The 23,584-nt window shown below is 29.6% G+C and overlaps 2 protein-coding genes and 1 long non-coding RNA gene across 3 annotated transcripts in view; 1 reads left to right on the top strand and 2 right to left on the bottom strand.

Moving 5' to 3' along the window:
* The window catches only part of LOC118645134, a 198,243-nt gene that overhangs the window by 28,160 nt on the left and 146,499 nt on the right, over positions 1-23,584 (top strand). The window lies entirely within an intron of this gene.
* LOC118645140 lies at positions 2,838-7,221 on the bottom strand. Its single transcript, XR_004962933.1, has 2 exons — positions 4,831-7,221; positions 2,838-4,558 (listed from the first exon to the last, which is right to left on the bottom strand). It is a non-coding gene; the product is annotated as an uncharacterized LOC118645140 (long non-coding RNA).
* Positions 12,366-14,742, bottom strand: LOC105830021 (cytochrome P450 6k1). Its single transcript, XM_036285630.1, is given in 1 exon segment — positions 12,366-14,742. A coding segment is annotated over 1 exon segment (579 nt). The 5' UTR covers positions 14,181-14,742; the 3' UTR covers positions 12,366-13,601.

Here is a 23,584-nt window from a genome sequence, read left to right on the forward strand (position 1 = left end):
TCTAAAAGTTTTATCAAGAGTACTATTTGCACCCCGAAGAGTATTAGAGTTTCTGATAGGTATTAGCAAGAGTACCGTCGAAATACTTACAGAAATTGCAATTTGAAAATATGAGGTGTTAACTTCCCGTGGCACGGCAACATGAAAAATATATTGTTTTAAAGATCCTATCTTAAAGTACTCGAAAAGTACTAAGGTTTCTGATACATTTTAACACTAGTACCAATCGCCAAATATTAAAAAAAAATTATTGAAATTTGGGGATGGCACCGTAAAATGAAAAAAATATTGTTTTAATGATCCTATCTTAAAATACTCGAAAAGTACTAGAGTTCCTGATACATTTTAACAATAATACCAACCGCCAAATGTTTTGAAAAAATTATTGAAATTTGGGGATGGCACCGCAAAATTAAAAAGTTATTGTTTTAATGATTCTATCTTAAAGTACTCGAAAAGTACTAGAGTTCTTGATACATTTTAATAATAGTACCAACTAATAAATATTGAAAAAAAAAATTTTAAAGATTACAATTCATCTTTCATAAAAGTGGCCGTAACTTCTTTGCCTTCAATTTTACAGTTTTGTGCTTTAATAACTCTCAAAAGTACTCGCTGGGGTGCCAAAAGTACTCCAGTTAAAACCCCGGAATTGCGAAAAAATTTTATCTTTCTGGGGGACTGACTGTACCTAAAAGTGGCCGTAACTCCTTTGCATCAAATTTCACAGCTTTGTGCCTTAATAACTTTCGAAAGTACTCGCTGGGGTGCTAAAAGTACTCCAGTTAAAACCCTGGAATTGCGAAAAAATTTTATCTCTTTCGAGAACTTAACATAATTAAATTTTTTTTGCTTTTGATTTTATGGCTTTGTACCTCGACCTTTAAAGGACCGGCAAATTGCACGTTATATATCTATTTTTCCAAAAAACTTGTATTTATGTGTATATATACAGGGTGTTCCTGAATATGTTGGTCAATGCTCGTAAAAAGGTAGATGGAATCGAGATGAATATAAAAGTCCAATATTGTCTTGGGTCAGAAACAATAAAAAAATAATTTTGTTGGATTATCAAAATAATTATAAAAAGTTTTCAAACAATCATGGTGAACAATATACTGCAAAAAATTTTGACATTCTAGTAACTAGTTTGAGTGATAAACATAATTATTTTGATAAAATTATTAGTTTAATAAAATTATTATTAAATTAATAATAATTTTAGTTTAGTTAAATTTTTAGATAATTAATTAAATTTCAAGTTATTTTTTTCATGTATCACACAAAGTAACTATGAAAAAAACAGTAGATTTACTTTTTAATTTGACTGTAGACAGTTAAATGTTAATTCGTTTTCATATTAAATTTATTTTATGAAATAAAAAATTTCGATGTTTTAACTTTAAGGTACAAAGCTGTAAAATCAAAAGCAAAAAAGTTACGGTTACTTTTAATTATGTTAAGTCCTCGAAAGAGATACAATTTTTTCGCAATTCCCGGGTTTTGACTGGAGTACTTTTAGCATCCCAGCGAGTACTTTCGAAAGTTATTAAGGCACAAAGCTGTGAAATTTGATGCAAAGGAGTTACGGCCACTTTTAGGTACAGTCAGTCCCCTAGAAAGATGAAATTTTTTCGCAATTCCGGGGTTTTAACTGGAGTACTTTTGGCATCCCAGCGAGTACTTTCGAAAGTTATTAAGGCACAAAGCTGTAAAACTAAAGGTAAAGAAGTTACGGCCACTTTTATGAAAGATGAGTTGTAATCTTTAAAAATTTTTTTTCAATATTTATTAGTTGGTACTATTATTAAAATGTATCAGGAACTCTAGTATTTTTCGAGTACTTTAAGATAAGATCATTAAAACAATAACTTTTTAATTTTGCGGTGCTATCCCATAATTTCAATAATTTTTTTCAAAACATTTGACGGTTGGTACTATTGTTAAAATGTATCAGGAACTCTAGTACTTTTCGAGTACTTTAAAATAGGATCTTTAAAACAATATATTTTTCATGTTGCGCTGCTACGGGAAGTTAGCACCTCATATTTTCAAATTGCAATTTCTCTAAGTATTTCGACGGTACTCTTGCTAATACCTATCAGAAACTCTAGTACTCTTCGGGATGCAAATAGTACTCTTGATAAAACTTACAATTTTGGAAGATGCTAACTTCACACAGGCGCTTGGACCATTGGTTTTTGTTTGCTTTTGAGCATTTTGTAAATATTTTTTTTATTATAACTAATTTGACACAAATCGATTTTGCGATGTGAAGAAAATTTTTCGAAGTTGCATTAAATTCTTCATAAATTTTTTCCCAAGCTTTATTTTTGTTTTTTTACATCAATTCTTTTATTTTCAACAATATGTTTTTTAATTTATAGAACTATATTTCTCTAAATTAAATATATCTAAGCATACTGTATTGATTCTGCACAAAATATATCTAATATTTATCTAGAATATATTCTATATTTCACAAATAATCAATGTGTTAGTTTCTTTATAGACACATTTTTTAAATAATATTGTGATTGTAAAATAAAAACTTTTATATAAAATATAAAACATACTTAACCTACAAAATTACCAGGGTTGGGAACGTTACCTTAAAAAAGTAACGCGTTACCGTTACCGTTACTTAGAAAGTAACGATTCGTTACTTTTTTCGTTACTTTTTTGAAATGCTAAAGTAAAATGTTAGATTATAAAATTACATTATTTAATAATCAATATTAAAACTTAAAACTTAAAACTAGTTTCTAATATATAGCAAGCTTTTTTATATTAAACTCAATTAATAATTATTCTAATTTTTTATATTAATATCTTTATTTTTTTAATATACTTATCTTTATAAGAATTTATATTGTAATTCACAAATGTCATTTTGTCAAAAATTTTTAATAAACCTTGTTTTTAAAAATTAATGTTATATAAGCATTCCAATATTCATTGCCAGTATTGAAAATCTATAGTTCAGTTTCATATACATATACTATAGACTTTTAGACTTTTAATACTAGCAGTGACTATCGGAATGCAGCCTATATAAGGTAGAAAATATTTTTCAAACATATATTTAAAATATATATTATAAAATATGGAAATATTTTATAATTGCATTTATTGCACGTAACCTATAATCTAGCAGATAGGTTATACATATTGTATGTATTTGCGTATTGAAGACGACTATCTACAGTCTTTTAAATCTCAAAATAAAAGGTTTACGCATCGCATTAACAAGATATTTCAATAGGGCATTCTCATGTGACATTGACTTCCAGCGCCCTATATTGGAATATTTTTATCCAATTAAGAATAATGCGCGCGACCAGTACGCGATCTATTGAACAGATATAAAAGATATAGGGAACTAAAGTAACGATAAAAGTAACGGCTGAATTCGTTACCGTTACTGTAAAAATGTAACGACGTTACCGTTACCGTTACAGACATAAAAAAGTAACGAGCGTTACCAAAAAAATGTAACAAAAACGGTAACGGCGTTACAAGTAACGCGTTACTTCCCAACCCTGAAAATTACACATACGATAAAATAAACATTTGTCATCAGAAACGTTTTAACATACGAATTTTATACATACAAGGTGAATTTTCCTTCCATGATAAAAAGTTGGGACACCTATTCCCAATTTTAATAGCTGCCCCAATTTTTTATCATGAGAGATAGGATTATCGACTGCAATCTTAGTAAGATAAGACAGACTTAGTAATAATAAGACAGATTTATAAAATAGGATATTAAGACGTACAGAATTAAAAATTGGAAGATATTTATCTTTAAATACTTTTATATATTTTCAATACATATCTATGTATGCTTTTCAGCAAGACACAGTTTAACACAGTGTCCACTAGTGTGAGTGAGACACACTGATATGTTCTTTCTCTAATGGACACTGCGTTACACTGTGTCTTGCTGAAAAGCACACATTATTACATATTACATTATTTATTTATTTAGTGTACTTGATGAAATACTTTAAATGTTTAAATTAAAATTAAATATTAAATTAATAAATCTATAATATGTAAAAATATAGATCACATGCATTATATAATAGTTTAATAATATGCTTTGTTTATTTTTAACATAAGTTGATGGTCTAAAGTCTCATCATGTAAACGATTTCTTTTTGGAATTAATACCGAATCACTGACGCTGAACAACCGTTCAACTGATGCACTACTGACAATGAGTAGTGCAGTGTTGTAAACAATTTTTTAATTTGAGAAAAATCATTTAGCATTTCAATTTTAGTATCTTTTGAAATTAAAAATCGATGCAACTCATCTTGAGCAGATTTAGTATATACTATTTGTTTTTATTATTATTAAAACAAAAAAGTCATCATAACTCTCAGTAACATCAGAGAGTGGAGAATTTCCATTTGAGCGAATTCCGAATTACTCGTATAAATAACTATCTGTAATTTTTCGTTTATCTCCAAATAACCAATTTAATTTGAATTTGGCATGTAAACAGCTGGCAATAATGAATTCTTTATTTTCGAATGTAGTAGAAAATCTAAAATTAAATATTAAATTAATAAAATTAAATATTACACATTATTTTTTTTTTAATTATCAAAGGGTGCTATCCACTTGATGTTATGCTTGATGAAATACTTCGAAGTATTCTTTGATTGGATAATTCGTAAAATTTTTTGTTCTAATTAGTCAATCAAATGCTTCGAAATATTTATAGCATCGAGTGGATCGCATTAATAGTACATATTGTTAAATTATGTAAAATTAATAAACGTATGTACATACATATTAACTAAATTAGTAATTCACCTTTTATTTAAACTTATTTGTATAGCTACGACCAATGAACGACAATATGTAAGATCATCTTTGTTGATGTTTTCCATTTTTTGTTGCAAGCTACCTAATGCTGGCAACAAATAACTCATATACATTTCTATATCGCTTTGCAGAATGTCTAATGCACGTGCTAAAGGTCCCAAAAGGTTACCTAATACAAATTAAAAAAAATTATAAATACTATAAAGTTATGGATTATATTATATATTTTGCTGAATTTACCTGGCAATATTCTTCTAGAAATTTTATTTTTTCATTAGTTAATCTTTGTAAACTGCAATAGTCCATGCATTATTTACTTTTTCTAAATTAGCTTTTAAAAGTGATACTAGTTGAGATACGGAATCATAAGTAGAATTCCACCTATTAATGTAAAAAATATAAACAGAAAATTATTTTTATTGTTTTATATAGGAACGATATTAATATTAATAATATTTATATACCAAAGTAAAAATAAAAACATAAAATATAATATATATTTTTTACCTGATAATGACAGGAGTTTTTAAATAAACGCTACACATTTCTTTAATTTTGTCGGCAATCTGTGTAAATTAATTTTGTTTATTCCATAATTTGGATAATTTTGCAAACGTCATTCTGTACTGTTTTTTGTATGAAGCATCATCTAAGGCTTTCTCGGAATCTTTTACGATGAGGTTCAGAGTATGACTAACACATCTATAATGTGTCGGAAGAATAATAAAATTATCCGTAGATATATTTCTTTCGTTATTTGTAGTTAACAAATCACTTATGTCACAGAATTGCACAGATTCCTCATTATCTTCATTTTTCTCAAATGTTCTAAAAAATTTATAAATTATATATATAAAAATAGAATATGCACACGAATACAAATACGTATAAACAATGCAAGAAGACAGATGTTAAAAAGTATATCATGGTTATTGTCTTACCGAAATGCTTTAACAAAGTTTGAACCGTTATCGGTCGTTGTGCAACAAATCCCAGATAACAAATTGTGACGGCTCACGTCACTCTCACGGTGTGATTATCACACGTGCGTGTACCACAATCATATTGCCCTCACGATGTGATATGGCGACACGTGTATGTGCGCGGAAGGTGGCACTATGCAGTCATGCATGAGAAGGTATATGAGTAATCGAAAAAAGATTTCACTGTATGATTGTATTTATCACAATTTACGTATGATTGTATTTATCTCAATGTACGAATGAAAACATTATTCGTATACGGACTCATGTCATCCGCACAGTGTATGCAGCAATGCAATCACGTTGCGTTTATTACGTGACGAGGTAGAAAATGGCACTGAACTGCCATATATGATCGAGTTGAAAATTCGATAAAACATCATTTATATCAATAAAAAATATGTTTTTGAAATACTTTTTATGTATAAATAAATTAATAAATAAAATCAATATTAATTAAATTATTCAATCATATGATGATAAAAACATTAGTCAAACATTTCCAAAACTTCTTTTCAAAAAGTTCTGTCACAAACAATATTAGAAAACATTTACATTTGAAATTCGCATTTGATGTAAATAAATATATCCGAACAAAATTACCTTTCTCAAAAAAGGTAAAAAAAGGCGCCAAGTGTGGGTATGTGCGTCCTTAAGAAAAAAAAAAATTATATTAGATAAATTGTCTTACTGTCCTATTGTTCTATTGTTTTTTCTACACAAATAACGGTATAAAGTAAATGCGCCAATTATAAAAATATTTGTACAAAATTTATTTATTAATTATAACTTTTTATTAAAATATTTAATAATAAACGGGCTTGATGATCAAATAATTAAATGATTAAAATCAACCAACGGGATTATAGTAAAGCAAAAACTTGGCGTGCAAAGTATGTATATTCGACTACGAACGCGCACTTCTTATCGGATCTACGAGACTTTTCTTATAAGAAATTATTAATTGTACGATTTACAGATATATCACTTAATATTTATTCTTTACTCTCACAAAACGATCATATCACGAATGACAGCGATTTATCATCATATCAATATGCAGTATATATTTTATAAGAAACTGTGACAGGTAAGTCTTAGAAGAGCCCTCTCGTATTGAATTTGTGTACTCGACAAAGACCGACGACATATCTTAAATGAAAAATTTACGTTTTGGACTTTGCGTCGCTATATCTCCGCTCGTAGAGCACACAGAAAAAAAATGAAAACATTTTTTTTAATAAATCAAACCCAAGCTTTCGATTGAACCTAGTTAGAACTTGATCGGTTAAATCGTTATTAAGATCTGATAATCTCAGGTGCAAGTCGCGTACTCGCGTAAATGTACGGTGGTCTCGCGCTGCGCGTTCACTTGGCGCGAGACACTACCGTGTCTCTTGATACGGTGGTCTCGCGCTGCGCGTTCACTTGGCGCGAGACACTACCGTGTCTCTTGATTTTATATTTAGGGAATGAAATGAATGAAATTCTAAATTATATGAGAGGAAAAAAAGTAATACTGTGAAGGAATTGACATAAGCAAATTATAAATATTATTACTACAAATTACATTTTGAATAATATTTTAGAAACTCTTAGAATTAGACGTGATCAACTTTGTATTGAAATGGGTGGTGGCCATTTAGAACATTTACTCTAAGAGTTTCTAAAATATTATTCAAAATGTAATTTGTAGTAATAATACTTATTATTTGCTGTACCAGTAATATACTAGTACATATACTATTATCAAGAAAGAGCGGCTTATCATTTCTACATGAGAGCTCAGTAAGCAAGAAACATTGATCAACATTTTTGAAACGTTAATTATAGAGAAATTTCTTAACATTATAACTTAATGTTTTATAAATATTCGTGGAATGTTACTTAATAATATTGCTGTCCTAATATTATTAAAATATTTTAAAAACATTTATTAGATGTTATTTAAATGTTTTTAAACGTTATGACATAATGTTTGATAAATATTTTTTAAATATTACTTAATAATAATGCTGTCTTAATATTATTAAAATATTTTAAAAACTGCACTTATTAATATGTTCTTTTTTTATTAAACGTTAAGACATAACGTTTAATAAATAGTTTTAAAATATTACTGAATAATATACTGTCCTAATATTTTAAAAACATGAGTTACATACGTGTTTTAAATGTTATTAAACATTATAACATAATTTCATAAATATTCTTAAAATATTAGTTATTTAATACATAAAATCTAAATATTTAATAATTTTATAGACATAAATTAAAATATTTTTTATGTGTTTATAATACGAATTTTATAAGAACTAGTACAAAAAATTAAAAGTTTAAAAATTTTTAAGATTTGAAATTTTATTAGTTAAAATATTTACTTACTCATATAATACTAAAATTATTTATAAATAATTGTATTTAATGTACTAGAATTACATTAATTTATTTATTGTTTGATATAAATATTTTTTGTAGAAATTAAAAAATATTACTAAGTTACTATTTTTTATTAATATTTTATAATAACATAATGTTAGTTTTATAAAGAACAGAGCAAAAACAGATATTTTTATTAAGTTATTTCACGTGTTATTTCACATATATAAAAATCAGTAAAAACTAAATTTATATTTATTTATAAGAATATTATATTTAACTGCACGTTTTATCTTTTTGACATCTATTAATCTAATCTATAACAAATATGTATTTATGAGCATTAGGTGTTCATGGATCAACAGGAAATGTTAGATTGCGTAGGGTCTTCAAAGTCAAACAACGTCGACGGCGCGGGCGGTTCAGAGTTGGATGGGTGACCGTAGATATTAAGCAATGCCAATGCGACTATGGTGGGATAACCGTGCTTGTTGAAAAACAACGTAAATTTAATTTTTTTCTTACATTATAATTATGTTATTTTAACATTTTTACAATATTTTATTTCAACATTATCGAAACTTTCAAATTGAAGTCAAAGTTTATTCATAATGACGTATACAACGTTAAAAACTACATACATGGAAACGTTACTATGTTAGTAGGTAACGTTATAATATCGTTGCAGCAATGTTTTTGTGCCTACTGAGAGTGAACTAAGAAGGGAGTGTTAGAGCCCAAAGTGGCTTCTTATACTCTTTCTTGAAAAGAATAAAAATCGCTACTTATTATTTGCTTACGTTGATTCCTTCACAGTATTACTTCCTTTTTTTCTCATACCATAATTTGGAATTTCGTTCATTTCATTTCCTAAATATTTAATTACATCAAATGCGAATTTCAAATGTAAATGTTTTTTAATATTGTTTGTGACAGAACTTTCTGAAAAAAAATTTTGGAAATGTTTGTCGACTGATGTTTTTAATATTATTTGATCGAATAATTTAATTAATATCGATTTTATTTATTAATTTATTTACACATAAAACGTATTTTAAAAACACATATTTTTTATTGATATACATGATGTTTTATCAAATTTGCAACTGATATTACTTTTTGTCAATTAAATTGGACTCGATTTAAGAATACAGCAATAAATGTTAATAGAGATTTCACAGATTTATACGGTGCTATAGTCATTCGGTACCATGCCGTTTAGCGATACTCGTCAAAGCGCTCGGCCGGCCGCTTAGTTGCGCCGCGCCTGACAGCGCGAGCTTCATGGCCTGTGGTTGAAACATTTTAAGTGCGCACCATTTGAAAACTATTAACTCCTCAAAATTTTGCTATTGACATTTTGACTCAGTTTTTCATGAGAAATACGTACATGCCGGCTCCTCCGGTTATTCTGGAACACCCTGTATATATGTATATAATATACATACATATATATACACGGAAAGAATTTTCTTTTAAAAATTACCCTCAAAATCGTGGTAATTGTAGGATAACATAAACCTTGAAGAATTTTATTATATTTTTGACAAAATTTATTAAAATTTTATTAAAATTTTACTAAATTTTAATAAATTTTAGTAAATTTTATTAAAAGTATGTTAAAATTCTTCAAGGTTTAGGTTTTCTTACAATTACCACGATTTTCAGGGTAATTGTTAAGAAAAAATTCTTTCCGTATATATATACATGCATATATATGAATCATTTTACGGAATCCGCATATGAAATCTTGGACCATAGTCATTGATTCCGTTTAAACTGCAGAAAAATATTTGTCAATATTATGAGTTAAGGGGATGCTATATAAACTGCTCGTCAAACTTGATCGAGGTCGATAATGTAGAGTCATTTGTGCACGTCATTAACAAAATTTTGTATATATTTCTTTTATAGATTTAGAAATCCTTTTCCAGAATTAAAGTTTATGTATTAATATCAGCTTATGAATTAAATTTCATACCAAGAATTAAAGAAAATTTTTCAGATTGCTCTTTTGAGACACAAAATGTTTACCAATGTGTATCTTTTTTATTAAGACGCCTACGCTCAATTTGAAAGCATATAGTATTGTTCCTTAATGTTCATTTGTGTGCGGATCTGACTTGATTTATACGTATGCACAACTTTATATCAAACACATTTTGTTACGAGTCCACGCCATACGCCGGCAATTAAGAAATTTTTTTAATTTTTTATATAAAATCGTTACGTCCGCACACTGTTATCGTCTATACTTTAATTGTGGAGAAGGATTTTTAATTCTGTAAATGCAATAAAAAGTTGGACATTGGAACAAATTGTATAATTCTGTCGGTAAAACAGATGACTTTAGGATCCCTTTAAAACAACGTGAATGTTTTTAGATTTTAAACCCACGGTTTTAATAGAAGCGCTGCTGTCATTTCCTTGACATGTCGCGTTCCGACATTACTTTAAAGTAAATTTTCACCAATTTCTTCTTTTTTGTTTTTATTTTAAATGTGTAAATTTGTATGTAAAATTTCCTGCTCTTTCCAATAAAAATATTTCCAGTATTATCTCAAAATTAAAGAAAGCATTAAAAATAATGATTTTTGAGAAAAATCTTGTTTTTTTATACTTTTCCTAAAATTTATTTTAAAATGAATATTTTTATTAGAAAGAGAGGATTTTTTCACATAATATATGTAGTTTAAAGCTTTTGCTTTCAGTAGTTAGGACCAAAATAAAATAAATAAACAAATTATTTACTATTTTTAATTATATTTTCGTCTTTATTAATGATTTTTTATTAAGTCGTTGTACAACCTTCAATCCTATTTTTATTTTTGTAAAGTTTAAAGATAATAAAATTACTTTTGCATAAGCATATCATACTATATCATTCAGGAGAATTATTGCGTGATAACTTTAAGTGCCTTTCATTGTATTATGTGTAACACACCGTTATTCTAAAAATATTTTTATTTGTTTACAAGTCTTGTGTGATGGGGCAAATTGGGAAGACGGTTGAAAGAATCGTGGAAAAGAAGGATACACCAGTGAGTGAGAATATAGTAACTTGTATTAAGAAAATTGAGGCTTGGTACACATATACGTAAATATTCTTAAGAGCACGTAACACGTTCTTTACCGCTTGAACCGCCACGTGCATCTGCCTTCGCAAGGCTCTCTCTCTCGATGCGACGTCGACGCTAAGACAAAAGACGAGACACGCGAGCCTCGGCAGAAGGATCGTCGCGCGCATTGTCATATTCGGGCGCCAAACTTAAAAAAATCTTACACTTGTAAAATAATATTATTTTATTTAAATATAAAATATATTATTTTCTTCAACTTCTGCTTCCTATGGGTACGTTTTTGGAGTTGGCGCTACGAATCAATAGAGCATGCTGCGGTCAGAAGCCTATTCTTTTTCGCTGCACTGCTGCACTGATGCAATAAGTTAGAAAAATATATTTGTTCTACTTTACCCTGTTGCACCGGGAGCGTCCCAGGTGCGCACAGATCGAAACGGACACCACCAATTATTCTATAAATTTATCCAAACTCTATTCTAACTAACTCAGCAATCTGATTGGTAGTGTTGAAAAAAATAATATATTTTATATTTAAATAAAGTAATATTAACAGGAGTTGAAAAAAATAATATATTTTATATTTAAATAAAGTAATATTATCTTACAAAACATGTAAACAAATAAAAATATTTTTAGAATAACGGTATGTTACACATAATACAATGAAAGGCACTTAAAGTTATCACGCAATAATTCCCCTAAATGATATAGTATGATATGCTTATGCAAAAGTAATTTTATTATCTTTAAACTTTACAAAAATAAAAATAGGATTGAAGGTTGTACAACGACTTAATAAAAAATCATTAATAAAGACGAAAATATAATTAGAAATAGTAAATAACTTGTTTATTTATTTTATTTTGGTCCTAACTACTGAAAGCAAAAGCTTTAAACTACATATATTATGTGAAAAAATCCGCTTTTTCCAATAAAAATATTTATTTTAAAATAAATTTTGGGGAAAGTATAAAAAAACAAGATTTTTCTCAAAAATTATCATTTTTACTGTTTTCTTTAATTTTGAGAGAATTAAAAATATTTTTATTGGAAAGAGAAAAAAATTTTACATAAAAATTTACACATTAAAAAAAAAACAGAAAAGAATTTGGTGAAAATTTACTTTAAAGCGATGTCAGAACGCGACATGTCAAGGAAATGACAGCAGCGCCCCCATTAAACTTGTGGATTTAAAAATCTAAAAAAATTTACATTATTTTAACTCATATTGACGAATATTTTTCTGCGATTTAAACGGAATAGTATATGCGATTTAAACGATAAGTATGGTCCCAGATTTCATATGTGGATTTCGTAAAATGACCCATATATATGTGTGTGTTTGTGTGCGTGCGTGCGTGTGTGTATCTATATTATACATACATTAATTTTTTTATTCAAACGCCCATTTATTATTTTTTTATTAAAAAGTTAATTGTGTAATATATGATTTAGACATTTAGAGTAAAGAATTAATTGTACAAATTTTTTATAGTTTAAAAAATAAATATTGTCTTAATAAATGTTAAATAGCATTGGTATTAATTTTTCAGAAATTAAGATAAATTAAACCATCTAGTGGCGCTGTCATGGCTCCGTTTGTATCAATTACCATTGGTATCGTGGTTTTTTCGCATGGTGTTATCTTATACTTGCTTAAGATTTGAAGCAGCGTTAGCTTATCTTGCAAAAGCCCAAAACGGTTCCCGTTAAAATATACGACACTGTAATATTTTCTATTAAGTCAGCGAACAAAAAATGGAAAAATTTTAAAATTATATATTTATATATATTAAAATAAGTTTCTCACTCTTCTCAATTACGAGATTGAACTCTGGCACTTTATAAGTATGTTTAGTCATGCGATTTAGATATCCCAATGATGGATACATTCTCAAAGTTTCAGAGACCACCATATCGAGATACGTGAACTACATAACTTTAGTAAAAAAATTAAAGCATTATTATTAAATTGACAATTTAATGATGAGAGATAGCATACCATGTCGTATGTAAGTCATATGTATTTTCCATTGGTTTTGTCGAGTGCCTCGTGAATTTCTTTTCGCAGAGTATTTTGAATTTCGGGGTGTACTGCAAATTTATATAACGCAAAAGCCGTAGTTGTTGAAGAAGTTTCAAAACCAGCTATGAAAAAACTAGCTGCTTGCGCTAGAAGATCATCGCCATTAAACGCTAAAATTAAGTTTATTTGTTAATTTTTGTAGATTTCCATTACTTGTTGCAATTTTTATTATCACAGAATTGTTAATCAGATCTGTCAATTAATCTAACTTATTGTTAGTTCCATTAAATTCTACTTTCTATTCGTTTTTATTAAATATAATATTTTTAAATATCTGCGTAAACTTGGAGTTTTATAATTTATGTGGGGAGTTAGGACTGGTGAAGTAATCAGAAGGCCCCTCAACTCAAACATTTCCTTCATTTTACCAGATGTGACAAACGGTGTTAGTTTCGTTTTTATTATCTTCCAGGTTGAATTTCTTATAAAAAAGAGATTTGCGTAACCTATGCTGTCTGCTGGATCTGCCGTATTATATCGGTCGGAGAAATTACTGAAATCTGTCACTAAAATCTTTTTTACGAATTTGCGATTGCGAACCAACAAGAACGGTTAGTCCAATATGTAGAAGCTTACGTAAGGTAAGTCCTTCATTTTATCGTAGATTTCTTTCAGAAAATATGCCGGTGAAATATTCCGCAGAAATAGGAAATCTTTAGAATTGCCAAAGAAAGGTGTTGGTGTTATTTCCAAAATACCTCGCTTCTTCCAGTATTTGAAATTGGGCGTCATATAAAGGTAGGCTGTTATGACGAGAGTCATAAGAATTATCATGCCGTCCAGGATCCAGTAAACCGTTATGAGTGCCATTTTGCAATTGCTCTATATAAATATTTTTTTTTACACTTCCGTGGAAGTAGAAGACGTTATGCCTCAATGATTTACAACCGGTTTAATAAGTTACTTTCAATAAAAATGTTAAAGTAACGATTCGGTGCACGATTCTGAACACGACTAATTGTAAGGCATGCAAGAAGATTCCGAGGACGCGGAAAGTGCATTAAACGATATTGCGAGGCAAAGACGAGAGGCACAAACTTAAGCAGTATGAAAATCATATTTGAGTTCTTACTGCTTACTGCTTAAGTATTCGATTGGAATTGATCAATGGCTTATGCTTTTTTGTATACCGCTTACAAAAGAAACAAATATAAAGACAAATATTTAGAAAGCACAACGTCTAAAATTAAAACACTAGATATTTTGAAAATAACTTAAATATGCTAAAAGACATTTTTAAGTCGGTTAAAAATGTCCCGATTTTGAACATGCTGTCTAAGTGTCGAGAACTAAATAATAGTTATTGGAACTTATCGTCTGCACCAATGGGAATTTAAGAAATGGAAATAATTGATTGCAGTCGACCAAACTGGTAAGTTTTATTATAAATCTACTGCGTTTCGGTCCTCGATTTAGACCCTTTTCAAGTAAGATACAGTTGATTCTAATAATCACTGTCAATAAATGTCTGAAAGGTATCAATGAAGTAGAGCTAAAAATATTAAATTAATAAAAAAAAGTATATTTCTCACCAAGATTTAATGCAGACCGTTGTGGCAATTTACTTCATTAACCGCGTGGCGAATAATCAAAAGCAACCTGCCGTGCGTCGGACCAACGTTCACACTTGTATGCGTTTCTGTACCCTGCACCTTAATACCCTCACAGCACATTAACATTACCATAAGGTTATGACAATCTTAAATTGTAAGATGATAACCTTCCACGGAGATTAAATAATCTGCCATTAACCTGCCATTAACCTGCCAGCAACATGAAAATGATCGTCTAAACTCCTTCCATTAACATTACAGCAATTTTATCAGTAATGTGATATTAACATTAATACAACATCCCAGTGAACAATATGTTGTCAAAAAGATTTCCAAAAGATATCCTGTTTCTGAAAATGATAACATAAAGGGATATCTAAAAGATAACATAATGATGTCAGAATGTTAACCAATGTGCCGTTTTTTGAGAACAGAAAGATATCATGAAACTGATATCTAAAAGATTGCTTAAATCGGATATCTTTAAACTGCAACTAGAGATAAAAAAATAAAGTAATTTCGTTTTTTTTAATTATTTTTATCAACAGTACATACTAAATTTAAGACAAATTTTTATTAATTAATTAAATTTACATTAAATTTTATTTTTACTTGCCGCTGGTTTTGAACCCGGGACCTTAGGATGACGAATCTTGTACTCTATCTGCTACGCCAATTTGACTCATCGACATAGGTACTTGTTATTGTCTACATATATATATATATATATATGTTATAAACTGACATAATTACCCAACAAACACAGTTACATAACATCAATGTTGGCACAATAAAACGGGAAGTAACACGCAATATAATATGTGCGTTACATGTAACGTCTATGTTAATTGTAATTTCCCACTCACACAATGTTATAGTTATATTATATAAATATAACGTGTAACTGAGATAAAACATAAATGTTATGCAACAATTATATTTTAATTATATGACTGTAATCTTATATTGAGATTAATAGTTTTATTAAATTTGCTATAAATTTGCAGACTAACCTCAATCTTGCAAACTGAATATCTGGAATGATCAATTACATATTATTGAAAATAATTACAAAATATAGCTGTACAATATTTTCTACTGCCAAATTGTAAATTTAGTACAAAATTTAATGGAAAAATAAAAAGGATTGCCTCGGATAAAATAGATCTTGTGTCTCATGCAGCAAGACAAAGCGATAAGACTTCCTTGGGCTTGGTGGATGGTCTGGATCGCGCTGAAACTCAGAATCGTCGCATCGTCGCGTTAATCACGATCACACTTAACAATTAAATCAGCACCGCTCGAGTACACCGGCACCATCAGACTCGTTCTGCCAGAACACCGGCAGCGGATATGTATCGCGTCACGAAATGGCACTGCCAAAAGCTTTCTCGCGTAATTTAAATATAATATCAATATAATCAATAGATCTGTATTGCGCAATACGAATATTATATAAAATATTATATAATATCAATATAACTTCAATATAAAATCCGTTATATAAGTGTTGTTATGTTACTATTATTTCAATATTGCAAATAAATAACAAAAAAATGTAAAAATTAATATAAAACCGTTATATTATACTCGGATAACATATTTTATAATTTTGTAATATTTTCAACATATGCGAAAATTAAGTGAGATAATTTCAGGTAAGGTGGCTGAAATATTGAAATAAGGTTTCATTAACCTTCCTAAAATATTATAATATAAGGTTATATTACAAGGTTAGTGGTATATTCCAGTAATATGCATATTAAAATGATTTCACGTAAGGTTACGAAAATATTAAAATAAGGTTTTATTAACCTTCCGACAATATTATAATATAAGGTTATTTTATAAGGTTAGTGCAATATTCCAGTAACATGCACATTAAAATGTGTAAGATTGTAACCTTTATATAATCTTACTGCAATGTTTGGTGCTGTGTTGGTATTTGTTACATATGAGATATTTACCGTGAATAAAACAAAAAATATATTATTACTATACTTATAAAGTAATGTAACAAAAAATGTTATTGTACAAGCAATATATATTGCCTTGGTATACCAAGGCAATCTAACCTCAAAGTAGTTTGCTTTGTCAAAGGAGTTACTTAGGTAAAATAATTATTTTACTTACTTTATGCGAATCGATGAATGTTTTGCTTTTTGTTCGATTAAAATTCACTACACTCAGGCACAACAAGAATAAGTAATAAAGTAAAAGAATCTTATTATAGTAACCAACACGTGTACACCTTACTTCGATTTATCGGATCTATTCCGATACAATTATACAATAACGCTGCGATGGCACACTTGCGCCCTCACTAATAGTGATCACTGCAATATTGCAGAGACATTGACTTGCAATCTGCAAGATTGTAATGTCTCTGCCATGTTTCAGAGACATTGACTCGCAATCTGCAAGATTGTAATGTCTCTGCCACGTTAATGCAAGATAACTGCAAGATTTTGTGCTATATGGGAAATGACATATTACAAAATTCTTTCAGAATTGTTGCACATGAACTGTGAAAGATTGAAACCTTTCTGAAAACTTTCTGAAACAATCTGTGCTATATGGGCATTGCACAGAATCTTCGAGAATAAAAGAGATATAATAGAAAAAGGGAGTGAATTTTTTACGCTATTTACAGAAGCTCAAACTTGTCATACGTATTGAATTTTCCCCGGGTAACGCATGTGGTTACGCAAGCCTGCACGTTCCGGATTATACATTTGTGATCCAAACTGCTTTTACAAGGTGTTTTTTGAGGTTAGGAAAAAATGAGCCAATTCAGCAATTCTGATCTTGAATTTGGATTCAGCGGGTCAAAATACATAAAAATAGACTAGTCTGGTTCGCCGGACCAAGATTTAAAAAAAATATTTTTTTGAGGTTAGGAAAAAATAAGCCAATGCAGCAATTCTGACATTGAATTTGGATTCAGCGGGTCAAAATACATAAAGGCAGATTATTCTGGTCCGCCGGACCCAGTTAGCAAGCCCACGTCATTTTGACGTCCCAAAATGGTCATATCTGGTCATATGTCGTCAAAATAACCATTTTTTTACGTGACCTAAAATTGATGTCATGATGACGTCATTTCGAAGTCATATTTCAGTCATGATCTGACGATTATTTTCCCAGACAGCACGCATCCAAAATCGGGACATAAAGACGTCATTAAGACGTATTTTAGATACGGTTTAAAGCGGTGTCTGTACAATGAGATTTAAGGCGTAAGGCATAAGCATATTATATAAGCATATTATATTCAACTTTAAGAGAACTTTTTTAAGAAAACATTTAGATATCTTGGAAATAATATCAAAATGGTCAAATTAATTATTTGAACGCTTCAAAGTATTAGTGCTAAATAGATCGCAATTTCCATCAAATTATTAACGTGGAAAAAGTTAAATTTAACAATGAAATTAATAAGTAAATAAGTTAATGCTATTCATTTTTAATAAGTTTTGCAAAATTTATTTGCTTTTATAAAAAATAACATAATTGCGTCAGTTTATAACATATAGAGGTATATGTAAACAATAACAAGTACCCATATCGATGATTCAAGCTGGCGTAGCAGATAGAGTACAAGGTTCGTAATCCTAAGGTCCCGGGTTCAAACCTAGCAGCGGCAAGTAAGAATAAAATAAAAAATAACATAATTTAAATTTAATTAAATAATAAAAATTTGTCCCAAATTTAGTATGTACTGTTGATAAAAATAATTAAAAAAAATGAAATTTTTATTTTATTTTTTATCTCTAGTTACAATTTAAAGATATCCGATTTAAGAAATCTTTTAAATATTTAGTTTCATGATATTATTCTGTTCTCAAAAAACGACGCATTGGTTAACATTCTGACATTACATGTTATCTTTTAGAAGTCTCTTTATCATTTTCAGAAGCAGGATATTTTTTAGAGATCTTTTTGACAACAAATTGTTCACGTCATTCCATGACGTCAAAATACGGTACATTTCATGACGTCAGGAATTTGTGACATTCGACCGTCATTTTAACGTCATAAGGGCGTCATTTCGTGACGTCAAGAATAGTCAGTAAATGACCATTTTGGGACGTCAAAATGACGTAAGCTTGCTACCTGGGGACCAACATTAAAAAAAAAATTTTTTTTGAGGTTAGAAAATGCAAGCTAATTTTGCAATTCTGATCTTGGATTCGGATTCAGCGGCTCAAAATACATAAGGATTGACTAGTCTGGTTCGCCGGATCAACATTAAAAAAAAAATTTTTTTTGAGGTTAAAAAATGCGAGCTAACTTTGCAATTCTGACCTTGGATTCGGATTCAGCGGGTCGAAATACATAAGGATTGACTAGTCTAATCCGCCGGACCAACCACTTTTTTGTGTGCCTGTGTAATTATACATATATGCATATGTATATCATGTCTAAAATGTACAATGTTTATATAGTGTAAAATACCTATAGCGTAAAAGTCCCATACTGTTTTGCATTATTGCAATAATCAAAATATTAATTTTTCACATCATACCAGTAAGACAAGGACGCCGTAAGTGGATATGCAAAACGTGCACTGCACGTGGGCAACATCATCAGGGAGCATTAATTCAATATCAAATTTTTAATAATTTTATAAAATTTTTTTAATATACTTAAAAATTTCTTTGTTTTGTTTTATATGCTTTGTTTATGCCAATACCCACAAAACATAAAAATATACTCAGTACATACATTGTACATACATTTATGTATATTACATATTCCAGGTATATACTTTCTTCATGTAATTTATATACATTGGATGTGAAAAGTATGTGCAAATGAAACCGGGTTAATGTACATAAAAGATCCATAGTATATACATATGTATATAATATGTATATTGTATGTATGTATATTCTGTATATACATTTTTATATGTAATATGTATATATTATGTATATACATAAAAATATACTCAGTACATACATTGTACATATATTTATGTATATTACATAATCCAGGTATATACTTTCTTAATGTAATGTATATACATTGAATGTGAAATGTATGTGCAAATAAAACCGGATGTGTATCTAAATGTACCCCACAAAACAATTTGATATACAATGTATATATTATGTATATACATTTATGTGTGTTGTATATACTATGGTTCTGTATTACACGGTACATCCATTGCATATGAAATGTTACAAGGAAAATATCCATTGCAGATCGGAAGTATATACACATGTATATGATTCGTATATTACATGTATATACATAATGTATGTCCATTTATCATTCATTTTATATACATAACATGAACATAGAATGTACATAATACATGCATAATATTATACATATGTCCATAGTATATATACATAAGATGTACATAGAATATACATGATACAAATTTGTGGAGATTGTGTGTTGGTACGGTACCGTACTCGAGGCACGGTAGCTAATAAAAATCAGATTCGAGATCTGATTGCGGAGTTGCAAGTAACCTCCTTATATATGCAAGAGAGAATCACTTGACTCCGGAGAAAGGGCTAAGTTGCACCGTCTAGCGGTGATTGCGAGAATTACTCCTTACACGTGAGCGTACAAGTTCATGTTATAAAGGAAAAATATCTTGCATATGAAATGTACATACATTTAACATTGTGCGCTGTATATACATACTAAATACATTAATGGATATGCACTTTATATACCATAATGTATATTCGAATCATGTATGTGAGATGTATATACATTTAACATTGTACGCTGTACATACATATCAAATACATTAATAGATATACACTTTATATACCATAATGTATATTCGAATCATGTATGTGAGATGTATATACATTTAACATTGTACGCTGTATATACATATCAAATACATTAATGGATATACACTTTATATACCATAATGTATATTCGAATCATGTATGTGAGATGTATATACATTTAACATTGTACGCTGTACATACATATCAAATACATTAATAGATATACACTTTATATACCATAATGTATATTCGAATCATGTATGTGAGATGTATATACATTTAACATTGTGCGCTGTATATACATATCAAATACATTAATGGATATACGCTTTATATACTATAATGTATATTCGAATCATGTATGTGAGATGTATATACATTTAACATTGTACGCTGTATATACATATCAAATACATTAATGGATATGCACTTTATATACCATAATGTATATTCGAATCATGTATGTAAGATGTATATACATTTAACATTGTGCGCTGTACATACATATCAAATACATTAATGGATATACACTTTATATACTATAATGTATATTCGAATCATGTATGTGAAATGTATATACATTTAACATTGTGCGCTGTATATACATATCAAATACATTAATGGATATACACTTTATATACTATAATGTATATTCGAATCATGTATGTGAGATGTATATACATTTAACATTGTGCGCTGTATATACATATCAAATACATTAATGGATATACACTTTATATACTATAATGTATATTCGAATCATGTATGTGAGATGTATATACGTTTAACATACAAGATATTTTTTTCACATTATGGAAAAAAAATGCATATACATAGAATATCCGATGTTATATGGGTATTCTCAGATATGATCCGGATAACACAGAAAATTTAAATTTGCACACGGACGCTTGAATATCTAGCGGCCCTGAAATAAGAACACACCAAGGAAAGCGCTCAAGCCGGCTCGAACGAGACGTGGAAGTGCGGCAGCTAGCGGAGAGGGGAAGGAGGCAAAGCACGCTTCGCCGCTTCAATCCCGCGTTTCGCCGCATCACGCCGATGCTTGATAGAGTGAGTCTCAGATGCGCACAGATCGAAACGGACACCACAATCAAATTCTATAAATTTATCCTAACTCTAACTAACTCAGCAATCTGATTGGTGGTGTCCGTTTCGATCTATGCGCATTTGGGACGGTCCCACTTGATACAGGCCGTATTAGGCCTGGTCTACAATAATTGCTGTAATCATGAAGTAAGAAGTAAGAGTAGGGTAATTTCCTTCTGCGCTGTGATTGACCGAGCGTTAAGAAAAGCAGGAGTAGGAGTAAGACGAAATGAAAATAATTTATTTCACTTACACTTTTACGCCAGCTTCTTACACTGGATTAACCCTTTTACGCCTAGACTTACTTCTTACTTCATGCTTATTCCAGCTATTGTAAACCAGGCCTTATAGCTCGAGCGGTTCAAGCTCTTTTCTTGGCCTCCTCTTCGTATTTGAAAAAATATTGATTATTGTAATAATGCAAAACAATATAAAAATTTTGCATTTATCTAAATCCTTTCTTACATATTTATAATTATCAGGGGCTCAATTCGTGAATTTATTCGCAAGAGAAACGTATGTGCAAATACCCACTCCAACAGAAAAGTGCAAGTTTATTGGTTAAAAGTCATACGATAGCCAATAAGGTTCCAACTTTTCTGCAAGAACAGAATTTGCGAATACGTTTCTCTTGCAAATGAGTTCAGGAATTGAGCCCCAGGATGATTTTCTGCACTTATACTATATAATTTTGTATATTTATTTTTATATACATATATAAATATTACGTCCAGCTTTATGGAAGGGTAGGGTTGGGTGATTGGGTAGGTATCTATTAAGGCGGAGATAAAGCAAGGAAGGACGTCACAAAACATTACTCCCGAAGGCACCAGCTCAAAGGAAAGTCAAGTGCCTTAGGGGCAAACGCACTCTCTATGGCTCGAAATGTGGGTCAGTGTACCGGCAGACTCACTATAACCTTAATCTCCGAGCCGTGCGTCTGTTGGTTCTAATTTAGAGTCAACAATCAAATTGCTATAACTCGAGATTGGATGCAGTCTTCAATTGGGGATGAGGATAGGTTGGTTTGTAAATGAATTAAGAGCTTTAACTTATAGTCATATTTATTCTAGTGTTCATTGTTTTATACAAAAAAAGAGGCTGAGGTTGTAATATTCCAATTATATGTATTTAATTCTTTGATGGAATACATTATCGATAGTTGAGAAGTATTAATGTTTACAATGTCTTAGTAATTGAAAAAAATATTTGGTATTCGTAATTTAATATGCTTTAGTGCTATTGTTAATGCAAGAGTTTATTATATAAATGTGTGTATAAGGGTTTGACTTTCATTAGCATAGATTAAAGGTACTGGTTCCCGCATATATACAATAATTTATTATATATTAAATATAAAGGCCGTTATATATGTACAAATATGTATATGTGTATTAATATTAAATTTTTGGGAATAAATCGACGGTTGAGAAGGGGCTTAGGATTTTATAGTATTTCTTAGATAATTGCTGAAGAAGGGGGAAAGAAATTATAGAAAGTCTACAGGAACCGCGGAGGTAGTAATGAGGGGTGAAGGTAAGGATGAAGTCTTTGGGATCAAGTGGAGAGACCACATAAAATAGAACGTCCGGATCTATTGCCTCCGGAGTGAGAATATATTTGCGATAATATTGAAGAAAGGGGTCTGATTTTATAGGGAATTGTTCTAATATTTCTATTAACGAATTTTGACTACCATTGTAATAATAGTAGCGCGGACGGGGTGGTACTCGATTGAATTCATCTACTAATTCTATGGAAGGTGTAGGGGAAGGTGGGGGTGGAG

This window comes from Monomorium pharaonis, chromosome 4 (assembly GCF_013373865.1).
Source record: "Monomorium pharaonis isolate MP-MQ-018 chromosome 4, ASM1337386v2, whole genome shotgun sequence".
NCBI lineage: Eukaryota > Metazoa > Arthropoda > Insecta > Hymenoptera > Formicidae > Monomorium > Monomorium pharaonis.